At 42.9% G+C, this 26,218-nt stretch overlaps 2 protein-coding genes and 2 long non-coding RNA genes across 5 annotated transcripts in view; 1 reads left to right on the forward strand and 3 right to left on the reverse strand.

The window, feature by feature from the left end:
• Positions 1-12,916, forward strand: part of LOC110014393 (ICOS ligand-like) — a 133,849-nt gene extending 120,933 nt beyond the window's left edge. Inside the window, exons 3-4 of one of the 2 annotated variants that reach the window (XM_078936794.1) lie at positions 11,548-11,907; positions 12,069-12,916. In XM_078936794.1, the coding sequence (XP_078792920.1) occupies positions 11,548-11,907; positions 12,069-12,346 (638 nt within the window). In that variant the 3' untranslated portion in view covers positions 12,347-12,916. The remainder of the gene's footprint in view (positions 1-11,547; positions 11,908-12,068) is intronic. The other variant, XR_013651295.1, reaches the window with a different exon arrangement.
• LOC144987096 (uncharacterized) lies at positions 1,561-6,058 on the reverse strand. The gene is made up of 2 exons (XR_013650951.1): positions 3,214-6,058; positions 1,561-2,229 (listed from the first exon to the last, which is right to left on the reverse strand). It is a non-coding gene; the product is annotated as an uncharacterized LOC144987096 (long non-coding RNA).
• Positions 12,917-14,838: 1,922 nt separating the features above from the next.
• LOC101161271 (uncharacterized) lies at positions 14,839-15,325 on the reverse strand. Its single transcript, XR_013651306.1, has 3 exons — positions 15,187-15,325; positions 15,040-15,075; positions 14,839-14,940 (listed from the first exon to the last, which is right to left on the reverse strand). It is a non-coding gene; the product is annotated as an uncharacterized LOC101161271 (long non-coding RNA).
• Positions 15,326-16,238: 913 nt separating this feature from the next.
• LOC110017116 (zinc finger protein basonuclin-2) lies at positions 16,239-22,716 on the reverse strand. Its single transcript, XM_078936350.1, has 9 exons — positions 22,663-22,716; positions 22,209-22,382; positions 21,689-21,718; positions 21,487-21,625; positions 20,792-20,955; positions 20,665-20,730; positions 20,128-20,493; positions 18,498-19,095; positions 16,239-17,506 (listed from the first exon to the last, which is right to left on the reverse strand). Exons 3-9 carry the CDS (start codon positions 21,713-21,715, stop codon positions 16,887-16,889), a joined length of 1,980 nt encoding a protein of 659 aa, XP_078792476.1. The 5' UTR covers positions 21,716-21,718; positions 22,209-22,382; positions 22,663-22,716; the 3' UTR covers positions 16,239-16,886.
• Positions 22,717-26,218: the final 3,502 nt, after the last annotated feature.

Raw genomic sequence — 26,218 nt, forward strand, 5'->3', positions numbered from 1 at the left:
GTTAGTGACCACAGAAAGTTCTGGAAACAAATCCCCACATGGACATAATCATGAACAGACATGAATGTGATCACTGAAGATCCAGGAAGAGAACTGGACCAAAGCCTCTTTCAGGGAGATCACCAATGTGAAAACTACACCCAGCAAGAATTCAACAATGTGCTTCTTATTGACTAAACCAGGGGTTCCCAGACTTTTTCCAGAGAGGGCCACATGACGTCTCAATTCTCTGATGGGGGGCCAAGGTCAGTTTGAAACAGAAAAAGTGTGACAATCGGGCCTAAATGTAAACTGAAAGCCACACATAACCACATTTTAATAACCCAATCTGATAACAAATAATCCTCTCTGGGTTCTCCACCAAAAATAAAAAAAGAAGAAGAAGAAAATATATAATAACACTATTTATGAAACTAATAAAAAACAAATACTCCTCTCTGGGTTCTTTACATAAAAAGTCAGGAAATATAATTGATTTGAGAAAATCAATAATGACCAACTAAATCTCTGTGGTTGTTCACAGAAATAAAGTTTCTGTTATTCATCTACAATCTCAGGTAAATGTTCAACATCAGGTGTAGAGTAGAATCTCCTAAATGACTGATGTGAACAGTCTCTGAAGCTTTCTGTGTTCTTTCCTTATAATGCCTATAGACACCACTGTTAGTTCTCTCTGATCAACTTCCTGCATTCTGGATCAATGTTCCCCTTTGCTAACCTTTTTGTCATTTTTCCATTCTGATGGGGGGGGACATTCCAGTTCTATTACTTACAGACGCCTGCTCTACCCCCCCCCCGCTGTCTAAAGAGAGTCCACAACAGCCTTTATCCACAGGCTGCTGAACAGTCCCTGCCACCAACTGCGCCCCCCCCCCCCCCCATCTCCTCATCTGAGAACACTGTGAAACTGGACTTTGCATTGCTGCACATCAACACCAAGCTGCTACTGACTCAACATCTGTGTGCACTGAATGGCTTATTTATTTATTTATTTGTATTCAATCCTTGCTGTGTTTCTTTTTCTACTGATGCTGCACTTTATTTATTTATTTATTTATTTATTTATTTATTTATTGGGTTTTTATGTAGTGAACTTTAGTGACTGTTGATGCTCCAAATGCAATTTCATTGTTTTACTGACAAAGACAAATAAATGAATCTTCAAATCTTCCGGTTTTGTCTTTGTCCTCACAGATCAGTGGTTTCTTGTCGACTGCTGCCACCTAGTGGCCAAAACAGAATCCTTCCAGTCTGCTCCTGTGTCCAGCTCTCCTGCTTTTGGTTTGGCTTCCACTTTTCTTTCTGCATCTCCAGAATCCATCCCAGCAGTGACTTTTTCTCTGCAGCAGCTGCTCCCACAAACACCTCATTTCACTTCCTCTCTGTTTGCTGCAAACCTCACAGCTACACACTTTCCTCACACATGTTGTGTGTTTGTCCAGACCTCTTTGTCAGCGAGGTCATCTGTAAGCGAGGTCCTCTGTGTCACCAAACTGTAAAAAGTGTTGAATTTCTCCAAGAAACAGAAAATTACTTAGAATAAAAAGATCCAGAAAATGATTTTGTTTGATGTTTAAAGAGTTTATTTGTGTAACGGAGCAGAAAAGAAGGATTTGTGTCTCAGATCACACGTGTTTTCTGAAGATGATGAGGAAGAGGAGAGGATTCTGTCACCTGCTGGAGATGAAGATGATTCTGGATCCTTCAGAAGGAGGAGCCGTTCCCGCTCAAACAGCTGCTTCCTGTCTCTACTGCTCATGTGCAGAAACTTTGGTAATCAAACAGTGAAGTGGTTCCAGAACCAGCAGGTCCAGTTCAGATTTCTGAAGTTCTCATTGATCCTTTTGACCTTCCTCTGCTGGGAAGGCCTGCAGTTCTCTCTCCTTCTGTCCTCGACCACATTGGTCTTCTTCTCGCTGTCTTTCCTGACATGTTTGGAGGCTGTCTGGCCAGCGGTTCTCTGCAGAAACTTCTCTGAGGACAACGGCAGAGCAGAAGTCCAAACAAACATTTTCATCATGTCCGTCTTCAGAAAAACATAAAAACTAACAAACATCCATGGAGGACAAACAAACCCTGGTCAGCCCAGGTTGACCTCAGTCAAGGTCACAGATGTTCTGATGGAGTCAGAGTGAAGGTCCATGGTTCTCCTCTGGATGCAGGGATGAAGCTCCGCCCCCTGCAGGACTCTTGTCATGTTCTTGAGGCAGTTCACGGATGAAAACTGGTCTACATGAATATGCGTAGAAAAAGGGGGAATAGTTATGTGAAATTAACACAGATGTATCACAAATGAACCACGTCAAAACCACAGAAGAAGAAGTACGAATAAACCACACAAAGAACGCATAAACCTGCACTTCATTGAACTTCTTTACTTTGACGTTCAGAGCACTAAGCAGAGATCACTTCATCATCGTGGTCAGCGCCCGCCGTGGGCCCTTGAAGGTTTGTTTTCATCAAACAGTTGGAGCGTCCTGCCTCCTCCTGCTAGGCGCCATCTACCGACAGTTACATGCATGCACTGTGGTTCTGCATGCCTGTCCAGGCTCTCTGGCAGCAGGTATGTGCCGATCTATCAGTCTGGCTTAAGGTTTCAATCACAGCTTCACCGTCACTTTGTGTGCTTGGTGACATGAGTGCCATCGATGTAGAAGGAGGATTAGGCTCTATCATTTTCATAACTCTTTTATTGCTAAAAAATCTATTTGAATAAACTGGAAAAACAATAAAATATGAATGTAAGTCAGAAATCTGCTGTTTGATCAGATCAGCTTGGAAAAAATGTCAGCCCAAAGTTCAAGTATTTTAGCAATGATCTCTCCTTTTCTGTGATTTCTGACAGATCCTTCAATTGTTTATGAGTCTCTTTTAAAAACTCATCTTTACTCCGGTGAGCAGATCTAGTGGACCAGCTTCTCGTTGCTATGTTGATGTTTTTTTATTGTGTTTTATTGTTTAAAGGTTTTATTTATATTTGATTTTGTGTTCAGCACTTTGGTAGCTGCTGCTTTAAAACCTGCTAAACAAGTAATTACTCCAACTGATGGATCTCTGTCCGTCCGTGTGCGCGTGCCCGTGTCTGTCCAGGTGAGATGACTGACGTCATCTCCAGAATGAACGAGAACCTTCTATGAAATGCTCACCCAGGATTGGACCCCTCAGCTGTCAATCAGGAGACCCCGCCCTGGTGTATAAAGCGGATCGGCTCACCTGAGAGTACAGGTGTTCCAGGAATCCTTCTGATCGAGTGCGCAGCTGAAGCTCCGACGATGGCGCTCCTCGGTTCCGTTTTGTTCCTCGTTCTGCTCGCTTCCTCCGTGTCCGTGTCCGTGTCCGTCGTGTCCTCGTCCTCAGGTGAGACGTAAAAAAATGGCGTAAAATCGTTTGAATGTAGAAACGGCAGCGTTTGACGTTTCTGTCGGTCGATGCGGAAGTGAACGCTCGCGTTCCGCGCGCTGTCGGAATCTGTCGGTAAAATGAGAGTTTTGTTCCTTCTTTATGTAAAGATAACCAGAGATTGATAAAATCCTTTATATGTTCCTTAATTCCAGACGTTTTAATAAGGCTGTTATTAAATCCTTCACTTTCTCCACCTTTCACAAACAGAAACATTTTCTGCTTTTCTGTCTTGTTTAAACTCCAAGTTGGTAGAAAAAAAATCCAGATTGATAGAAAAAGAAGATCTGATCACTGTTGAGGTTGATGTACGTTTGAAAACCGAGAGACGTTCTGAGATTGATTGACAAGTTCAACAGCCAATCAGGACACAGAAAACAATCAGATCCATAATGGTGAGGAACCACCGTAGCATTTCTACTTTCATGTCTACTCGAGCGGCAGGTCTGACGTCTCCTTCTTTGAGGCGATGTTCGTGGTCGTCTAATGACCTCTTCACCATAACACAGTTGTAGTTTTTCTGGTTATCTGTCAGACATGATGATGGCGTGCTGACGGTGAACCACATTCTCGTGGTCCAATCCCTTTGCAGTGTTTGTCCGGAAAGAGACACCCGTCAAACCTTGTTGGCTTTCCTGTCTCCAGTTGGAGGTCTTTGACCGTGTGATGTCAGAGCGTTTCTGGTAAAAGTGGCGCGTCAGTCGGTCTTAAGCTCCTCCCCCCTTGTCTTGCTGCCTCGTCTGCTGCTGGTGATAGTGGTGGGCGGATCCATCCCAGTATTCATAGTATCAGTACCAAGTCTGTACCGCTGTTAGCTTGATACTAGCGGGTGAGATGTATGTTGACACTATGGAAATAATTCAGTCGCAATAATCAGAAATGCCCACAACCTGTTTCACAAATACACAACTGTAATTTTATGCAAACGTGCTATATACATTTAGAAATGCACGTTTCACAAATTCACACTAAATGTTTCACAAATGCACAACAGATGCTTCACAAACATAATTTTTAGCTACTGACAGATAATGCAAATTGTTGAACCTGCATTTACTTATTTATTTATATACGCACCTGCGTCCCAAATGAATACTATGAATAATTACAACGCTGTATTCTTTATTAACAAATAACAGTAACAACCAACTACTAACTATCTAACTCATGAACTATCAACTAACTATATAGGTGTTGTAGAATGACTATGGGTTTGCATGTCAGTGCGCTGCGTGTGTAGGAGGAAGGAGTGCACACAAGTGTTAAAGTCTAAGGGGCCACTTGATTTGGTTTGTAAATGCACATTCTGCAGTTCCCATGATCTGTGAGTTCATATCACCTACAAATCCTGTTTGTGAAGCATCAATTGTGCATTCCTGAAACATTTCATGTGTTTTTGTGAAACACAGCATTTGTGTGAAACACAACATATGCATTTCCAAGTGTATGTAACTCGTTTGCAAGTGTGTGTATTTGTCAAACAGGTTGTGTGTATTTGTGATCATTGAGACTGAATGGACTCCATAGGAAACGGGTCGCTGGACTTCCCTCTCTTCTGTCGGTGCAGGGCGGGCTCACTTTTGTCTCCCCCCCCCCCCCCCCCCCCCTCGTGCTCGTTGCGCTGACGGCGATACTTTTGGCGCCCGTTGGTTCCTTTTTTGGCGGCGTTCTTGTGTGTCCTCCTTAAAATCGTGCTGTCATGAAATGCAAAGAAACCAGCTAGTTATCGGCTGAGGTTCTTCAGTTTTTGCAGAAAGAACAGGAATAGCAGAGGATCAATGACGTGGATCAACCCCCCCTCCATGAAGCAGCAGAGGAAACATGAACTGAGAGGATGTTTGACCTGAAACACGGAGTTTGAGAGAGAAAAATGCTGAGATTCTGTCCTGGAAGAAGAATGTGTCTTTGTGACTAAAGCTTTAGAATGGGAAGTTTTTAGATTTCTACCTGTCGTTCAGCTTGTTGAGTATTTTAACTTCTTTTTTATACTTTCATTTCTCCTACAGTACTTCTTTGTCTTCATTTGTTTACTGTTTACACTTTTCTACATAATGTTTTTCTGGTAAAAGTTTAATAAAGTATTTCTATTTCATTAAAAATATTGTCCTTGTTCTGTCCAGGAGTTTAAACTATTTAATAATAAAAATGAACCTAAAAGACTGAAAATAAATGAAATTATTTAATTCCATGAATCCTCTGCCTTATTTCTGAACGTCTGGTTATTTCTGTTGGTGCTGGTACTGGCCTGTAGTTCTTTGGTTTTGGACCATACCATAATAGTCACCATCACAGACCTCAGATCAGCTCCTGGTTTCACCGTCATCATGAACCTCCAAGACTCTGTGGCTCAGTTTAGAACCATAAACCCAGAACCCAACCTGATCCCCGGTTCAGTGGGAACCCCAGCAGGAAGAGTTACAGACCAGAACAAAGGTGGAAGGAAGGAAGTAACCTTTTTATTTGGACAAGTGAAAACAAGTGTAGAATAACAAGACAAAAAATATATAACCAACACAAGTCCAAAAGGGGGAGAGCGAATACCTTTAGTCCTTACTTTCCCAACTAAACCCAGTACTCCCATCAAAGTCCAGCGCCCCCACCCAAGTGTAGACTCAGTTACAGCTGCACATGTAATATTTCCAAAAAACCCAAATGAATAAAAAAACATATTTTCTAAGTATGCGGATTTACAAATGTGGATGTTCTGTATTGTTTTGCATTTGTACATATTTATCAATGATCACATTTCTGTATTTTTTCTTAAATTCTTTTATGTTTGGACATTGTTTCAAGCATTTACTGCTTCTGTTCTACAACTTCACTTTACGTTCACTTTTTTTATTTGTTCGTGCTTTATGTATGAGAAATTTATTTTTTCCCCTAAAATTAATAAATGATAATATAATAAATAACCTTTGGATATTTGTCTGTAATATACGGAGCCCGTGTCCTGACATTAAGATATAAAAATATATCTTGTTCCCACAGATTATTATCTCGTTCGCACAAAATACTATTCCGTTCCCACAAGATACTATTGCGTTCCCTCAAAATACTATTCCATTCCCTCGAAATGATTAAGTCTTGCGAACACAATAATTATGTCGTTTGAACGCAATAATTAATCCGTTTGAACGCAGTAATTATTCACGTCATAAGTCATTCACGCGGATATGCTCTCTGTACGCCGGCAAAACTAAGCCGCTTTCAGCGGTAACTTCCGTGTCTCTGTGACCCATATTCGTTCAAAAAAGGAACATGAAAAACAAAAATGATCACTTTATTACCGTCTCAATGAATATAAGAAAAATATCAAAAGATTTATGATAACTAGGCTGCTTTGTCATACGATAGTAGTAGCCTAGCAGGAGCTATTTCGCACGACTTAATTATTTCGAGGGAACGGAATAGTATTTTGAGGGAAAGCAATAGTATCTTGTGGGAACGGAATAGTATTTCGTGTGAATGAGATAATAATAATCTGTGGGAACAAGATATATTTTTATATCTTAATGTCAGGACACGGGCTCCGTAGTAATAAACTGTTTTCTGCCTTGAATATTATTTGAGCGGTACAATACTCTACTAGATCGTAAAATTTGAGTAATTTTGATTCTATGAATAATTTATTTGTGTGCTTAAGATAATTGACTTTGTGTATGATTCGTATTGCTCTCTTCTGAAGTATTGAAAGTGAATGTTTTATAGTTTTTATAGTTGTTCCCCCAAACCTCTACACAATTAAAATATGGTAAAACCAATGAACAGTATAACATGTGGAGTGATTTGTGGTCCAGAACCAGTTTAGCTTTATTTAAGACAGAAATACTTCTGGATAGTTTAGTTTGTCAGTACCTAATATGTGCTTTCCAGGTTAGTTTGTCATCAATTATGACCCCAAGAAATGTATCAGAAATGAATGATGAAAAAATGAATGAATGTTTAATTTCTGCCTCCTTGGTTCTCTTTTTTAAGTAGTTTTTATAAAGAGTATTCTTTTTCTTTTACATGCATTTCCAGTCCTTTTGTAATCCATGGACACTGGAAATACTTAATTTTTTTCTTGAATTTTTTAACTGGACAATGTTTATCATACAACGAACCAAGTATCAGTAAAAATATTCATAAGCCTCGTCAACAGTTTCTTTTTGATAAATTACATCCCAATTATGCTCAAGTAGCTCAGTTTTAAATGCATTGATGGAGGTTTCTGTTTTAATTCTTCTGTATCCCATTGAGAAATGCAGCCTGTGGTTGACATAACTATCATATTCTGTGAAAACTGGAAGATGGTCACTGATTTCATTAATTAGCAACCCAATAGCCGTTTTATTTTCAATGTCATTGGAAAATATATTATCAATTAATGTTGCACAACTTGCAGTTATCCTACTTGGTTTTGTAATTCTTGGAAATAAGCAAATGCTGTACATGGTATTAATAAATTCATCAACTGCTTTAATCTTATGAGGATTCAAAAGGTCAATGTTAAAATCCCCACAAACAAGAATTACCTCATTTTTATCCACAAACGTTTTTCTCCATCCAGCCTGTAAACATATCCATATTTGAGCCAGCTGTTCTGTAAATACAACTAACAACTATATAATTTTATTTTCTTGAGAGATTTCGACTGTTAAACATTCAAGCATGTTGTCAACAACAGCTGTCATGCTAGTCACTACTCTGAAATGCAGAGTTTTATCCACATATAGAGCGACTCCTCCACCACCTTTGTTTAGTCTATTACTGTATCTGACTTCATAACCCTCCAAAATAAAGTTTTCAACTCCCTTCTCTGCAGTGAACCATGTTTCTGAGACTGCTTACACACTAAATCGTTGTGAAAAATTACATAATTATTCCTTAATGCTGTCAAAATTTGCATACATGCTCCTGCTATTGAAATAAACAAGTGAAAACTTATCTTTACATTTACTGTTCAAGTTAGATTGCTCTTCAGTGCAGTAACTGCAGTTATCAGTGATGGCAGAGAAGAAATGGCTGATTGGGTCAATGTCCTCATGTTCCATGTCCTGGAAGGGAACCTGGAGGAGCTGCAGGTTCCCTTCCAGACCCTGGAGGACTGCTGGCATCAGCACCAGATCCAGGACTCTGGAGAGGAGGATCCATCTGCCATCACTGAGAAATGTGGTTGAAACTCTTTGTCCTGAATGTCCCACAGTCTGACTGACAGGAAGCATCTTCTGGATCCTGGAAGGACTTTCTTCATCCTGAAGGTCGATGATGTCAGAGCAGAGATTCAGACTGATTAGAACGAAAACTCTCAGATTTGAACACAAGCAAATGTCAATTTAGAAATCAATATAAAAAAATGACATTTTACATTTTTATAAATAAATTTAAGATCAATTTGCATTGCATTGTGTAATTTAGAAATTAAAATTTTAAAATGACTTTTCAATTCTTTGTTTTTGAATGTATTTTAAATTCTGTTGCATTTTCATGTCATGGTGTCTTCATGTCAAAACACCAAAGAAGTTGTAAACAGCGCCCCCTGCTGTGATTCCAGCTGAATTCAATCTGTCAGACTCTCTCTCATCAGGGCGGGGCCTGGAGCCTAAACGAGTCCCGCCTCCACTTGTTCTAAAATATGAGAGTCTGGAGCAGCCAGTGGAAGCATTTAGCATCAGAGGCTGCAGACCAGATTGAGCTTCTGTGTTCATGACTAGAACTGAATCTTCTTTGTAGGAATGCTTTGTCCTTTAGGAAACACTCATGTATGTTTTCTAAAAGATGCATGCATGAATGATCCATCGGTTTGGCCTACTGTATAAGAAATACAAATGTACATTTCTAAAAGGTTACAGTTCTAAACTAAACCTAATGATTGATTACAGATAGTAAAAAGAACAGATCATTTGACTTTGTTCCTGTGATCTTTACATGAATGTTTTCTACATTTACGTCCATCAGAGGACCATCCCGCACAAACCCCAGGGCATTTGTTGTTTTAAATAAAGTTGTATTCAAATGGGTAAATCTGTGGCATGATTGTTTAAACACAAAAACATGCTGCCTTCCGCCCTGATGGCTGACAGGAGGAACGTTCTTCCCTCCTGCTTCAGGATTTACACCTCAAGATCTCCTTAAGGAAGTGGAGGCGGGGCTTAGCTCATTTGGACAGGTGGGCTCCGCCCTGATGACTATATGAAAAGGTTCTCAGTTTGATTTCATTCTTTGAATAACCTTAATACGATAAGTGAGGAATGGAGATGAGCATGTGATTCTATAATTACTTTTTCAGAAGTTTCAGAGGCAATGAATGCTTGGAATAGCAAGTCATGACGGAGAAACAGCTGAACTCTTTACATTTATTACCCCTCCTGCCAGTCTGACTCTATCCTCTTTCACTGGCTGTCCCGCTGTGGGTGGGGGCTGTGGCGATGTTTGGGTGTACTGAGAGGTTGGGGTGTAAAATCCTTCCATGTCTCTAAAATGAAGAAGAACGATGCTAACTGCTCTGTAACTACTGTCTCCTGTGATCCAAGGTTTCATATAGGATCCCATTCCTGACTCTACCCTCTGGATTTACCCGGGCTTGGGACAGGCACTGATGTAACACTGGCTTATGCCCGGTGGAGGCTATAATTTTTTAGGTATTTATTTTTGAGTGAGTGAGTTTTAGTTACTTTTATTTATTTATTTTTTATGTTTGTCTTTGTTTTTTGTCTTTTCCTTTAATTTTGCTGTATTTTTACTCATCTTTATAATTATTACTTCATAATAAAGGTATTACTTATCTCTATTTATTGGTTTATCTATTTATTCTTTGAGTTTTTTGTCTTTTTTTTGGTCACTTTGGTTCCTAACACAGCATGGCTTCTAACAGTCATTCCAGCGTTTGTCATCTGTATTTTTGCTAAAGTCCTAACTAATGAGTCCAGATCCAGTCTTCATGTTCTGTCCTTCTCATGAGCTAAAATAACTACATTGTGTTTTCTGTCATGTAGCACGGTGCAGCAGAAGAGGGTAAGAACTGGAGACAAAGTAAGAGTTTAGATGTTATGCAGATGATGCACCAATCACAGTGGAGGTCACAGACATGGGATGGAGCTGAGGAAAGACATTCTTATGTCCATGTGGATATTTGCAGACAGTGGAGAGGTCTACAGACTCTACATTGAGTCAGCATCAGTCTTTTTGAACTCTTTTTCTAACATTAGGAAAGTTTGTCACCGTCACTTCCTGTCCTTCTCTGCAGAGGACTTCACATCCAACGAGGGAGATTCAGGTTGAGGATCATTATCTGCTTTCCTGAGGTCCAGTTGCTTTTGGAGAATCTTGTCTCCACCTCCACAATGTCTATGTCCAAAATGTTGAGAAGAGCCGGTGTGTCGGTGTGTCATCAATCATTGTTAGAACAGTCCTGCAGAGAAATCATCATCCTTGTAGATTTCCACGATGCCATGAAGTGGAAGTTCATTTACTGCCAGGAACTGAACTACTTCTCCAACTGTTTTGATATAATATTTCTTTATTGAGTGTCCCTGATGGATCACTGAAGGTTTCCCCTGTGGCCTCTCTTTCCAACCAGGTTTTTGTATTTTTTACGTGGCATTGACCTGCTTTGTGAGTCCTTTTCTTTTTCCAATGCAGTTTTCCAATTATTAAATCCTTTTTTTGGGAAAACCAAATCCCTGTCATTGTCCCCCCTAAATTCATGACACTGGAAACAAAAGAAAACATCAAGTTTGATGAATATTCCAGCTACTGAGACGAGGAGCAGGAGGGAAGCGAGAGGCCACGCCCTCCAACATGGTTATTCTGACCAATAGAACCAATAGAACGACTGAATAATGATGATTATTTCTCTGTAGAATTCTTTGGGATTTTGGCTTGTTGGAGCCAGCAGGGGGGAGGGGTCACTTAGTCCAGTTGTCATATATAGTCAGTGAGAGCAAAACATGAAATATCCACCACGTGTGACTTGAACCTGCAGTCTGATCAGAGGTTGACCGCCCTACCACAGGTACACATCTATAATGCAGATCAGTAGCTGTAAACCATGGACATGGCCATGATTTAGATTTGAAGTAGATGTGTCCTTGAGCAGTGGGTAGTTCCTGTCCAGTTGACAGAACCGAGTCCTCTGGAATTCTCTGATCTCTGGTTTTTCTGATGCAGGTCTGAGGAACATCACTGCTGGAGATGACGTCATTTTGACATGTCAAGATACAAACATCCCAGAGAATCCAACCTTTGAGTGGAACAGAACTGACCTGGAGGAGGAAGAACGTGTGATAACATACAGGAGTGGTGGTGTTGATCCAGACAATCAGCATGAATCCTACAGGAACCGAGTTTTTCTGAAGGACAGTCAGATGAAGGATGGAGATCTGTCTGTGGTTCTGAAGAACGTGACCATGAAAGACACTGGAATATATGAGTGTAGAGTTATAAAAAGAACCAAGAGATCTATTTTACAGACTCCTCTCATCTGCACCATCCATCTGTCCGTGGTTCCTCCAGGTGGCCCGTCTCCAGGTGAGCAGTGTTTGTGTTCCTGCTTGATGTCAGAGTAAAGGTCTCAGATCAGACGTGTTTTCTGAAGATGTTGTTGATGAGACTCTGCAGGAAGCAGCTGCTCTGATGAGGAAGAGGAGAGGATTCTGTTCTGCACTCATCATCCTCTCTCTCTCCTGCAGGAGATGAAGGAGGAAGAGTAGGAGACCAAGAAGGAAAGAAGGAGGATGGAGGAACGAAGAAAGAAGGACTGAGTCCAGGAGGGATCATTGGGATTGTTCTGGCAGTTCTTGCTGTTGTTGCTGCTGTTGTTGTTGTTGGTCTCTGGATCTACAGGAAGAAAAAAGGTTCAAACCAAAGTTCCAGTGGTTCCAACAACCAGCAGAATCCTGAACTTGATCGTCTGAACTCAGATTCTGATGCAGAGAGAAACAACAACACCTGCAGTCTGAATGTCTGAATGATGCATCAGTCCAAACCTCCTCCATGCAGACATCTGTGTGTGGATGAAATGACTGACTGGATTCTTCCTCCCACATTTCCAACTGCTTCAAGCATCCTCACTGCTCCGTCCTGGAGACCTGCTCCCCCCTCAGTCTACCCCACTGAGACCATTATCACAGACAGGTCTTCTATGAGGAGACGTGCTGGGGGGAAACCAGAAACCAGCTTCTTCACCCACTGGATCAAGTCTACTGCAATGTCTCAGGTGCATCACGGCTGCAGCAGCTCCTCACCTGGAAATGTGGGCTCACATCTCTGTGGAACCAATCCCAGCATGCAAAGCTCTGATCTGCAGGACCAAACCAACCAGCAAAACAGTTCAGGTCCTCAGCACTACAGGACTGGAGGTGTTCATAGGTCTGATGTTTAAAAGGGAGCAGACATTATTAGAATTGTATTCTTCAATTCTGCTCCTTTTCCAGTCATGAACATTTTCAATAATGAAGAAAAAACATGTAAACATGTTAGACATTCAATAATTGTCATGAAAGGAACAAATAAATAAATGACAAATGAAAATCCAGAAGCACTTCCTGCAGTCATTGATCCAGAGGTTCTTGCTGCTGAAGATGTTTCTGTCCTGGTTCTGATCCGTTCTGTCTACAGACCAACTGCATGTTTGACTGCAGATGGTTCTGATCCAAAATCAGCTTTCTGGTGTCACCACGACCAAAGAAGCTCCTTCCTGTTTCTGGATGCAGTCCAGCTTCTGATGTCACTTCCTGTAGGAAGGAACCACCATCACTGTGGAGGAGAAGCAGCAGAAGTGGTTTGACCCGAAGAACCCGACAGTTGGAGCCCGTCTCCTGAATGTGGTTCTGTAGCTGTTCCTCCTCTTGGTTCCAGTCTTCCTGCAGGTTCTGGAATCCTTTAGATGATCCTCTGAAGTCCACGTCGTCTCTTCAGCGGCTGCATCTCCTCCAGAACATTTTCTCGTTCTGTGGTTCTGCTCGGACACGGCGCTCTGGGAACCGCCTCCTCAGAGAGGAACTTTAGTGGTTTAGCCAGACTCTGGGGGGGTCAGTGAAGGTCTGATAGAACCATCCAGAACCAGACTGAACCAGTTGAAGGACATGAGGGGAACCTGCAGCTGCTTTGATGATCAGTTGGTGAAACTGTTTCAAACATTCATGTCCTGCAGAATTTAGACAGATTCTCCACAGTTTTCTGGTTCTGAAATCTGGTTCTGTGGGTTTAGGAGCTGAAAGTCCAATTGATGGAAAAAATGAAGAAATCAATCAGACAGTGACCCGGATGACAGCTGAATGTTATTATGGAATGATGGAAATGAAAACACTTTCATCTGGATGTCTGCAGAAACACTGAATAAAAATATGATTCTATTCCAGATACGTTTAGAAAAGTGACTAAAAAGACTAATTGAAGAATTTACTTTGAAATTCAGATTTATTGTATTTAAAACACAAAAACACAAGATTTTAAATCAAACAAAAACATTTAGACATTTTAAACAAATTCAAGAAAATTAAAAAAATTAAAAAGACAAAAATTAAAAGTTTAAGGTTTCTGAAACCAAAAGAGACTCTCTTTTCAGAATTGATGCTCTGTGGTTCCAGATGTGATGATGTCATCATAGTCATCAGCCAATCCCTGCTCAGCATGTGAGTGCTGGGTCATCACCATGGAGACAGACGGGTCACTTCCTGCAGACAGAACAGTTTAGAAACTGAAGATGATTGATCAAATGTGATTGATTGATTTCTGTTACCTGAGGCTCTTTGTGGACATAAAGACACCAGAAGGAGAGTGGAGATGAAGAACGGACTGATCACCAGCAGGTGGAGCAGGACTCTCAATTCAAGAAAGTAGGAAGCTGCAGCAGGGGACGGGGTTTCTGAAATGGGTGGGGCTTCTGTGGTCGTGGGTTTCTCTGCAGACAGAATCCCACCTGGTCAGGTGACTGCATGGAGCAAATCCATGGTGAGATGACAGTGAAGCTCCTCACCTGAGACAGAGATCCAGCTGGATGGAGACTCTCCATGAGCGCTGATGTGACACTTGTAGAGACCTTCATCAGACCTGGAAACATGCTGGAGGGTCATGTGACCTGTAGGCTCAGTCCTGATGAGGGAGCCATCTTTATAGAAAGCAGCTGAGGGCTTGGAGGGAGGGGTCTGTGATTGACAGCTCAGAGTGAGGTCATGACCCTCCATCACAGGGAGGACAGGACTCTGCAGGATCACTGATCCACCTCAACACAGAGACAAAGCATTTCATCCATCTGCACACAGCTGCAGCAACACTAACTCCACAGTCTGATCTTACCAGAGACACTGATGTTCACGCTGATGCTGGAGGCTCCTCCCCCTCTGGACTCACACCAGTACACACCACTGTCTGATGGAAGAAGATAATTGATCTCATAGGAAGAGTCAGCGGGTAGTCTTTGTCCAGATCCACACTGAGTCCTGGTTCCTCTGCTGGTGTTTCTCCTCAGAGTCCATCCTGCAGAGCTGTGGTCCTCACACTTCAGAGTCACTGATTCTCCTCTAAAGAACTGAGATCTGCTGGGACTCACAGTCAGACCAACTGCAACAACAAAGTAAAGACACACAGAGTGTTGCTGCTGTCAGAGGCTTTCTTGGACACAAAGACAGAGAGTGGGACTGACTGAGGAAGTGGACTAACTTTGGTTGGTTGTGCAGCACAGCAGGGAGCTCAGAGCTGCAGAGAAATGACACTCAGCTTAGTTGGAGCTTTGATGAAGGCTCTGCTGTGGGAAGCAGCATCTGTCAACGTTTCCACACCAACACACATCCAGCAGACGGGACTCACCCAGCAGCATCTGGACAGATGTTCCCTCCATTCTGCAGCTGCAGGACATCAGACCAACAGCAGTTGGACAGACACCAAAGTCTGATTCTTCTGTTAGGATGATCGTCTGTGTGACGGTTCACTTTTCTCTGAAGCATCAACCAGGAAACTCAGACAGGAAGAGACCTGACAAACCACAAACACAGTGGTCACAGGAGGAAAAAAAGAAAGAGTTTTCAAGAAGTCTCAGAACTCTGATTGCATCTCTGAGGTTAGCTGTCATTGGTCATTTTGATGGTAGATGAATCAAACAGTGACATGTTCCAGAATCACTCTGGTGATGTCAGCATGTAAATGGTCATGGGGGTCTTACTGTGTAGAGTACCACCATCTAGAAACATATTAACTAGAAGCCATGATTGGAAAAATCTATCTGTACTACCCTGAGGTATCACTTTGCTGCCAAGGACCTGTGGATTTCTAAAATCCTTACTGGCAGACCATAGGTTGGATGACTTGACAAACACACCTCATCCTGCATCCCCCTCAGCACTGGAGCCCCATAAAGGTTTGGTCTTAAGCCCCTACGGATTCACTTTACACTTTTGATTGTGGCCACGTTTAACTGCACCACCATCTGCAAATATGCTGATGACACTGTTTTGTTGGGGTTGGACTTAAACAAGGAAACAGCTTCCCCACAGAGGACCACAAACCTGGTGAGTTGATGTGAACTAAACAATCTGCAACTGACGTCTCTGAGGTAAGAACATGCACTGACTGGACCATCTACAATAACCGACATTCATCAGTGAGTTTGGGCATATTTCTTCATGTAGTGACCATATAAACACGGGTTTTATGTTTGTCTCAGTCTTAACTCCATCTGAGGGGGGAACTGTGCTTCTGTGAACGGATAAACTCTTGTATTATAATAATAATAATGTCATTTCATTTGAAGAACCTCTAGGAGAGTCAGTGCCAGCGTACAAATAAAATAAATAAAAATGAATTGCTGCTGTCAGTGTGTGTGTGTGGGGGGGGGGTGTAAAGCTGGCTCCCTCCAGTGGCTAAACTGAGAATCGATTAGAACGTTTCAAAATGTTAAAATTGAAGCAAAACCTACTTTTTCATGACTTTTTTTCTATTTTTTTAAATAGCATAACACAATTATTCACAAAAGTGTTGTAAAGATGAATAAAAAGTTGTTCTTGATATTAAACTTCAGAGTTTGGTCCTGACGTTGGTGTTTGGTCAGAACTAAATGTCTGAGGAAAATACCTGTTTGGAGACCAATTCAGTCGCATGTTTATGTGAAAAATTTAATAATAATTAGTGAAAGATGTGCTGCAAATGAACATAAGTAGAAAAAAAGGAAAATGTATGTCATCAATAAATGTGAAAAGTAAACATTGAATGGGACAGCGAGGTTTTTAAAAGATATTAAACACATTTAAACAGATTTACAAGATAAAAATAAATACATAAATATGGCGTAAAATACAAACATTCTCCCATAAATAAAAGCATGATACGTCATTTAAATAAATAAATAGAATACATTAAATAAATGTGAAGATTTTGGTGGCTTCACAAAAAGAAAAATAACCTTTTGACTTTTTACACTTTTCACGGGTTTCATGTTTTATTAAAGTTCTTTTCTTGGTGTCTTGACTCTCAAGTCAGTTCAGATTGTCAGATTGGTTCAACGTTGAAGTCCTTCAGCTCTCCTCTTCATCCTGGACTCTCCTCCTCTCTGTCGTCTCTCTTTCTATCTTCACCGGCATGCTGGACTTCCTGGGCTTCTTCTTTGGCAGAGATCCGGCTGACCGTTTGCCCCACGGTGGGCTGGTCCCACTGCAGGTGAATTCTGACACCAAGTGACCACTGCAACCCGAGGAGACGCAGGAAGGAGGGGGGTCCAGAGGAGGAGAGGGGGGAGGGGTCCGTGGTCGATTCAGGATGAAGACACGGTTGGTGTCTTGTGATAAAGTTGGAGGTAGAGTGACGTTGGGTGGAGGGTCCCTGTGGGTGTCAGCCTCAAACCTGTTCCTGGTTTGAGCTTTTTTAAGGGTTGGTGCATCAAAACCACAGAACAGAGAGTGTTTCCTGAAGTCTTTTTCTCTGAGCAGACATTGTTCCTGGAAGTTCTTCATCCTGTCTTTGCTGTGGTGAGGGTCACTGGGTGCGTCTCTGTGGGTGCTGGTGTGCAGCCGTGGGTTGGGGTTGGAGCTGTGCCGGTTTCGGCTCCGCAGCGAGCTGAAGACCATGGTGCAACCTGCTACCGTGCAGCGGTGTTTAATCTTTAGGTGGACGGCGTTGTAGTGGATTTTCAGGGTTCCTGCGCAGACAGAAGAGAAATGATGGTGAACTGGAATGATACAGGTGCCTCTAATTCCACATGTCTTGATTATTTTGCCTCCTATGGATGGAAAACACTGATCCAGATGGCCAGCAGTACATGAGGCATGGATGACACTGGAAACCAGCTGGAATTGAAGAACTGGGATTGGGCCTACTGATTGTCATGACTTAGATCAATAGAAGAGGAGATAAAAGGTTTTTATATTTAAGTAGAAGTTGAACCATCAGTAAACCTAAAATATTGTACATTTTCCTCTGCATAAGCAGGTAAAAGGACAGAACTTTCCACATCACTGCAGACCACTTCCCGTTGTGAACTGCACACGGACTTGACGGCAGCAGTTCTGAGGCCTGAGAGATTGAAACTCTCCTGTAGGGTCTACCTTAAGGTCTTTGACATCCATGTGGTGATATCGCGGTAAATCTTGTCGCCAAAGTGTCTCGTCTATGACTCGTGGACGGTATCAGTGTCTCTGTGTTTGTCCCAGTACCAGGTTTAGTTGTTGATAGAAGTGTTTGTAGGGGATCTTTGGACATTTCTGTGCGTTTCCAGCTTGGTTACTGTTGGAGTACAGATTATGCTTTGGCTGTGTGATTTTGTTTCAGATATAAAGTTTGGAGGACCAGCTGATGTAGTCTCCTTAGACAAAAGCTGTCAGAACCTCTCAGAGGGTTATAAAGTATTAGCTTTTCATGATGCCTCAAATCTCACGTCATCAGCAAACAATCACTAACTAATGAATCAGACGCACAGAAAAGGGTTTAGATGTGATTAAAAAGACATTTCACCATGGAAGCTAGAACCTTATGGATGGAAAAAAGTCTTAAATTTAGACCCATTGTGATCTTTTGGGCAAAGGTCTGTTGAATTTGGGCATTGAATAGAGTCTAAAAGGTCATCACATCTGGATGCAACTCTGGAGCTAAAGCTCTGGTGTTAAAGGGTTAAGGACACCCAGAATTGGTACCTTTATCGTAGAAGCTCTTCCCACAAACGCCACAGTGGACCCTGCCCTTCCGACCTCCGGCAGGGAAAGGAGGAGAGAAGGAACAAAGGGAGGTCGGGACAGAATGAAGTTGGGAGGATAAAAATTTAACAGGATGAAGGGAAGAAGAAGTGGAAGAAGTGGGCAAAGGGCAGAAGAAGGAGGAGGAGAAGGATGGTAGTGGTTGAAGAGGAGAAGGGGACTTCTGCAGCTTCTGACACATCTGCAGAGGAGACGAGGGCGATGAGGGGATGGACGGACGGAAGACAATGGAAGAGCGAGCAAGTGATGGTATCAAGGCGGAAGAATAAGGAGCAAGGCCGTCATTTTCACGCACTCCCCTCTGAAGGTGGCGTTCATGGTCTTTGTTAAACGTTGGGTCAGGATACCAGAGCGGTTGGGGTTGTCTCAGATCATCGGGATCTGTTTTGATTCTTGAAGGTGATCGGTCTTTGGTTTGATGCAACATCAGGTCAGGATCGACCTTGAGTCTGGCAGTTCTCTGCTTGTGCTTTTCAGTGGGTTTTGTTGTGAAGGGCTCTGGAACGACCTTCGTGAGGTTCCTGAGCGAGTTCCCCTCCTGATCAGAAACAACAGAAGAAGAACACAAAGAAAGAGGGAATTATCAAAAGGAATTACTTTGATTCAGTGTTTAAATCTTTGTGACTTTTCAGAACAAGTTGGTTGTGATCAAGATGAAGACCAACAGACACGGGATGTGAGGCGCATTTGGACACACATGATGTGGAATGTCATGAAGCATCGTATTCTGGTCAGTTTGTTGGTTTTAGTTGTCTTGTTTTGGATGCTGTGTTATGATGTTGAGAACAAAAGGGCAAAAATGTCCCTGTGGCGTAGAAAGGGCGGTCCATGTTTAAGCCCCAAATGATTCCAGTGATGATCGAGGTTGTAAGGTAGGGGTGTCGGACTCCAGGCCTCATTTGCTGCTGATAACCTGGTCCAGGTGTGTTTAGCCATTAAGAATCAACACTGACAGGTTTGTTGGAAAGCATGTAGAGCTCAGTGATGTGGGAGGGCCCATCACAGCAAACACCGCTGGATGAGAAGGAAATGCCTTGATCCGCCTTTTCAAATGTCACAGGAAGAGTCTGAACAATCACTGAATCCAGCAAAGTCAGCAGAAGAGGGCCATGTCTGTCTACCAAGTGTTTGGTTTGTTTAAATCCTGGGTTCAACAGTCATGGTATCTTGGGCAAGACACCAAACTCCACCCCCACACTGCCCCTAGTTGTGAAGAACCTCTAGGTTTTGTTGGAGGAAAGCATCTGGTGAGGGCTGTACCTAAAAATGATGGATGTATAGATGATGGATACTGGTAAACCATCCAGGGTGAACCCAACCAGGATTGGCTCCAGCATCCCCATGATCCTGAGAGGAATAGGATGGGTCTAGACGATGGAGGGATGGACGGACGGATGGATGGAAGATCACAAACGTTTTAAACTAAATGTTGGTTTAACTCTCATCAAGAGCACAAAAGTAGGATTGTGGTTATTTTAGCTAGCTGACACTCATCGCTGTCGGACATCTGTAGTATTTTTACCCTGAAAGGTAAAAGGTCAGATTGTTGTTCTTAGAAGAAAATGTTCACCTGGATGGAAGGTCCTGAATTGAGGAGGTCTGACCGTGGGGAGTGGAAAGGCAGGAGTGAAGACAGTCCTCCTGGGACATTTTCAAAATAGTTGGTGCTGTTGTTGTCCTCCAGCAGGCCTGAGGGCTCCTGAGTGCTCTTGAGCCTGGCCAGCGCTGCCTCGTGTCCGCTCAGGTCCTGCTGGCAGCTCTTTGGAGCAGACATGACTTCTGGACCAAAGGGTTGATCGGTGGGGTCCAGACCATGAGGCGTCATCAGCTCAACGATGGGCCGCGTCTCGCCAAAGCGAAGGAACTGTTTGAAGAGAAGCAGCTCTTCTTCAGGAGTCACCATGACCCAACGGTCCAGCACGATCCCACCAGGACCCTGAGGGAGAGGCAGTCCTTCACGTTCACCATTATGCCGTTTGAGAAAGTTCAGCAGATACGTTTATGGAGCAGAAACACGAGAACATCTCCACCAAACAGCAGAACAATCTAAGCACGGACGACTTAGCACCAGAATGGAACACGGCTTCAGATGTTTGGATGACTTTACCTGCAGCATGTAGCCCCTCACATAATCCTCCAGACTCCAGCCCAGAGAGTGCAGGATGTGGGACACCTGGAGGGACAAAGAGTCATTTCTACTGTGTTTACCGGCGGTTCCTACGCCGCTCACATACCTGATCAGGAGTCAAGACGCTGAAGAGCCGGTCAAGTAGGATTTTCAGTCGGACAGGTACGGCCTGAGCCCCGTACAGAACCAGAGCCCCCAGGTCGAACACCAGCCCAGGCAGAACCACCTCCACTGGGCCAGAGCGGGGCGGGGCCGGGAGCTTCTCCAAGGCTGGAGAGAAACATGGAGACAACGTTCAGAAAACGGTCCATGGTTCCTCATGTAGTCTCTGAAAACACCGGTCAGTTTGTTGACATCGGTTCTTTACAATGATGTAGAAATGACATGGACCCCCCCCCCCCCCCCCCCGCCCCATTAGTTTAGCTTTTATTCATAATTTAACATGAAGGGTTCTAAAAGGTCTTAGAGTTAAAACACATTACTAACACAGATGTTTAACATGTGGGAACCTAGAACACAAAAAAACAAATGAAAAGCTGCTTCACAATAAATTAACTTTTACTAAATTTATTGAAATACATTTTTACTCTGATACTCTAGTTTTTTGATTATTTTGTTGATAACATGAAACATCGTTTGTCTACTTCCTGTTTCCACTGTTGACGTGTTTTATGTTCTAAGTGAAGATAAAGTTTGACAAAAATGATGAAAACTTTGGACACTGAGACACAAACTTCCTCAGATGATGAAGACTTAAGCTGTGACTGAAATTAGAGATGATAAATCAAATGTGTCTTTTACCGTGTGCAACCCATCCGTGACCGCAGAGGTCACATGACCTGACCTGGACACTTCCTGTTGTGAAGGAGGGACAGCTGCAGGGGTAGGCGGAGCATCGTGCCGTTGAGCAGAAGAGAGTCTGGCTCCGCCCACACTTCAACTAGAGAGGAAGAGGAGCCGTTAGAAGCATTGAACATTGAACATCATACGTGACCTTCAGTACCTGCTCCAGGTCCGCCGTCATCCTCATGACCTGCAGACACAAGAGAGGTTTCCATCAGCAGAAATGTTCCTTTATTTGACTCTTTTATTATTCAATTATGATTTTTAAAGTACTTTTGTTCTTTTCTCTTTTATTTAATCAAAAGCACAGTTATTATTTTTTTTACTTTCATTAAAAACAGAAACTGTTAATTTTGTTCAATGATTCATTTAAATGCAACAAAGTAAATGAAACAGATGAATCTGAAGAAAATAAATGATTCTGCATATCAACATATTTAATAATTTAGTTTATTCTCTAATTATGTCCTTAGTTTTTAGCTTTTGAAAGCTTTTGAAAGCTGTTTAAGTTTATTTACAATCACAATAAAAACGTTTATACACAAAATATTCAAAAAAAGATTAAAAAAATAGTAACTTTTTCAAACTTCATTCTACATAATTATTACAAATAAAAATATCAACATTTTACAGGTAAAAAGAATGTTTAAAAATGAATAAAAATCTAAACAAACACTCACCTGATGATGTTAAAAGAAGAAAACTGATTTTTTTTTCACCCGCTCTCGTCTTCCGTCTTCATCATTTCTGCAGAGAATCCCTCCTACTCCTCCTCTTCATCTCTGGAACTCCTCTCCTGTTCCTCCTTTTTAACTGAAAGGTCTCCCCATCCTTTGGCTCCTCCTCCTTTCTGCCTGGAGGAGAACATCATGACTGATTTGACTCTTTTACTGATTTATTTTCTTATTTCTTGTAAAATTTAAATAATTTTTTTTATTATATATTGAGGATAATTATCTCAAAGGAAAACAGAAAAAACTAATTTATTTTCAGATTTTCAGAGTAAAAGTATAGTAACTGAACAAAATCCCGATTTTCTGGCAGAAGACTTCAAAATAAATTTCCATTTCCTTTGACATCTTTTGTGTCTAAAAACTGATGTACTTTGCGTGTACTTATACTGCTCTTTACTACCTTCCCTGAAGGCCCAAAGTGCTCACAGTCTCAGTTACGTTCACACTGACAGCAGCTCGGTCTGCTCTCCCTCAGAACTTCGGCCGTCCCATCAGAAACCTTTCCTGGTTCCCGTAATAAAAGAAACAAAATGTTTCGGGGTAAAAAGTCATTTCCGGAAATCAAAATGAAACGTTAAGAAGGAACAGAAGCAGAAACCAGAAAGAGTACCATGGACATCCCTGATTGGACGATACGTTTGTCCTGCTCTGTACTGATCAATAAACGCAGAAACATTTAAAAGAACTCAAACATCATCATCCAATCAGTGATGTCCGTGGTTTCTACCTTTTCCACTTTCTTATTGAGTTTCGTTTCTTTACATATTGATTTATTTTTATTATTTTTTTTATTTTTTTATTTCTAGAATGTAATGTACTCTTTACTTTTTTAATAGTCATTGTGATTCTTAATGTGTTTTGGTGGAGTGCAGTGATTTGTTGATGTGATTTGACCTTCAGGGCCACCGTAGTTCACAGTCTTTTTCTCTGCAGGAACTCTTTCTGCGGGTTTTTCCGTTCTCTTCTGCTGGATCGGTTCCTTTTTCTGCGGTTCTGTGTGAGGATCCGGGTTCTCCGGTCAGTCCATGTTCTGCTTCCTGCTCTGTGACTCGGGTCCTCATCGTTTGGACTTCACCTCTTTGGGGTTTCAAACTTTGTTCTCCAGGTGAAATCAGATCTTCTGCTGGTTTTTCCTCTGAAGAACGTCGATCTTTGGTTTCTTTTTTGTTTCCCGTTGATAAAAAAGGTTTTGGGGATCAGAGCCAGTTCTGCTCCTGGGGGTCCAAACGACCTGGAAAGCGTTTCCTGGCGGCGAGCTGTGGGGGCTCGCTCTGTGAAGGTGGGGCTGTTGGACAGGCTGCGGGTCCGCTGGGACCCGTGGACCTCTTTCCCGTTTTGATGTGGAGCTAATTAGAAGAGAAGACGCCGTGTGCGATCACGCCTGACGCTGACACACTTCCTGAGGAGCAGCTCTCAGAGGGGGCGGTGCTGCAAACGCACAGCGGCTCCGCCTCCTCGCTGTCCTGATGTTTCTGGTCCCGAGCTCTTGGCTCGTTCTGCAGGAAACTCTCCTAACCGGGTCGCGGTGGCTGTTCGGTGAGAACGGCGACTGAAACCCGAAGATCAGAAACGTGGAAGCAGAAAAACCCAGAATGAGGATGAAGATGAAGATCAGCTCGTGGTCACACGCCGCTCCTCTGCTCAGACACTTCCTGATCTGATCCTCATTCAGAGGTCAGAGGTCATTCTGCATCCTGATGACTTAACTTCGCCCTGAAAGTGTCTGAAACGTGTAGATGAACATCTGATCTGCACGTTTTCATCCAAACCAGCTTCATTTGGTGACAAACTCTCATAAAGTAGTGATTTCAACTGAATAAAAGTAGAACCTTTGTGGATAAAATCCTCATTTCATCCTCGTTCCACAGTGGAGGGGGTTTGGTCTGACGGTTCGCTTCGTTCCACCGGTTTTAAAGTTCTCTTTTAATGCCGACTGAGACTTGAAAACTCGAGTCCGCCTGAAAACAACCAAACCTCCATCCAGCTTCATTTGGCACAGAATCATAAACCACGACCTTAGCACACAGAGGTCGCTGTGGACTGTTTCCATGTCCGTCACCAACAGCTGGAAGGGTCTTGGTGAAATGTCACAGCGGTGTTAATCCGGTGAATCTGGCCTTTTCCTTCACAGCTCTATTCCGATTCATGAAAGATTCCAGCCGCAGACAGACCGCTATTGTTCGTTTCTGCTTCATGATCCATTTTCAAATCTATACTTCACTACCAAATCTGAGTCCCTGATGGGTCAAAGTTCAGCCTGCTTTGGTTTTTAGTTCTTCTCCATGACCAGGTGTTACTGCAGCCGGTGACTCAACCCGTCCCACAGCTGTATAGGATGAAGACTTTCTGTTGTGTTTTCATCAAAGCTGTTTAATCTGCAGCTCTGTTCGTGTTCCCGGCGTCCAATCAGGAGCCTCACACGGTTCCGTGTGTCTCCGGTGTTTGTTCAGGCCTTCAGACAGTAAAAACGTCCTGAACTGATGATTTGTTGAGAGGAGCGTCCCGGCGGAGCTGCTGGTTGGGATCCCTGCCGGGCCTCAGCTCCCCGTCTGTCACTTTTGTCGTTTGTCGCCTCAAACGTCGGCTCCAGGAGGCGCCGGAGGTGAATTTTACATGACGCTAAAGACCGTCGGCATGTTTTGCGGATGGCAGACGCTTTAGCTCTGTTAGTCTTCTGTGTGTGTCCTCTCCCACCCCCACCCACAGCCCCCCCCGGTCTGTTTCTGTGTCACCCCTCCACCCCAGCCTCCTCCTTTGTAGTGGATCCAACTTGGCTTCGGTGCCGTCACTTCTGGGAAAGCGTGCAAACGTGCGTTTTTGGCTGAAAGTGTTTGTTGTCGCAGGTAGAAGTAGGACGGCAGGCATCCCATAATATCCACAGGAGGGATCTGCATCGGAAGCAGGACGCCGACACCTTAACGCATTCTGTCTGAACCTCCAGTTTGTTCTTTTATTCATCAGAAGACGGGAATTCAGAAAGTTTGTGTGACAGGAAGTGGAGAGTTTTTAATCCGGTTAGCTTCAGGACCAGATTAGAGTCCGTAAAGCTCGCCGCTGATGGCGAGCGGAGGGGAAACGTGGATTAAGCAGCATCCTTTTGACAGCGGGGGGGGGGGGGGGGGGGTGCTGCAGAGCCTCCATCCATGGACTGGACCTCTTTTATGTGGAGAACAGGTCAGACCCAAAGCAGCGGAAAAGAACCTGAAGAGAGCTTTTCTTTAATAAATGGTTCTGGTTCTGCTGGTTCTGTTGTCCCTGCTGACGTTTTGTTCTGTTTTCTTCTTCGTCTTCATCATCACTCCAGGTTTGGGGGCTGATAGCCTCAGTGCTGGATGTGTTTTTAATGATGCAGAACCGTTGACCCAAACCGGTTCTGCTGCTGTGAATGCCTTCATTCCGGTCCAGGAGCCCGGTTCTGCTTGCACAGCACGGCTGTCTGGACTCCAGAACAGTACAGTTGTGGTGTGAACGCGGAACGGGTCCGATCAGAATCAGTCCATTTGATCAGCTGGTGGCTGACATGAAACCAACAAACGGGTCAGACGTTACGGATCATCTGTGGAGACATGAAGATCAGGATCCAGTAGAACTCTCTGGTTCTGGAGACGATGAGGGTTTTTCTGTGAAGTTCTGGTTCTGACAGGCGACTCTTCAGAACCTCTCAGTTTGGTTCAGGTTGTGAGTTTGATCCAAAAGCTTCTCTGCAGGTCACTGAGGTGATGGTGGGACGTTCCTCTGCAGGACAAACTCTTTTTGTTTGACTGAACAGAATCCAGATTTTTGCTCTGGAACAGTGGATCTGATGTCATGAACATCAATCACAGCGTCTGTCGGCTCAAAGACTCAGAGAAACATAAACTGATGAACATCATTCAGACCTGCTGAGCTGTTTTTGGAAAATCAAACAAACAGTTTCCATTGTTGATGTGGATCCGTATTTTCAGACGGGCCATGCT

Source organism: Oryzias latipes, chromosome 18 (genome assembly GCF_053564925.1).
Source record: "Oryzias latipes strain Hd-rR chromosome 18, Olatipes_Hd-rR_3.1".
Lineage (NCBI taxonomy): Eukaryota > Metazoa > Chordata > Actinopteri > Beloniformes > Adrianichthyidae > Oryzias > Oryzias latipes.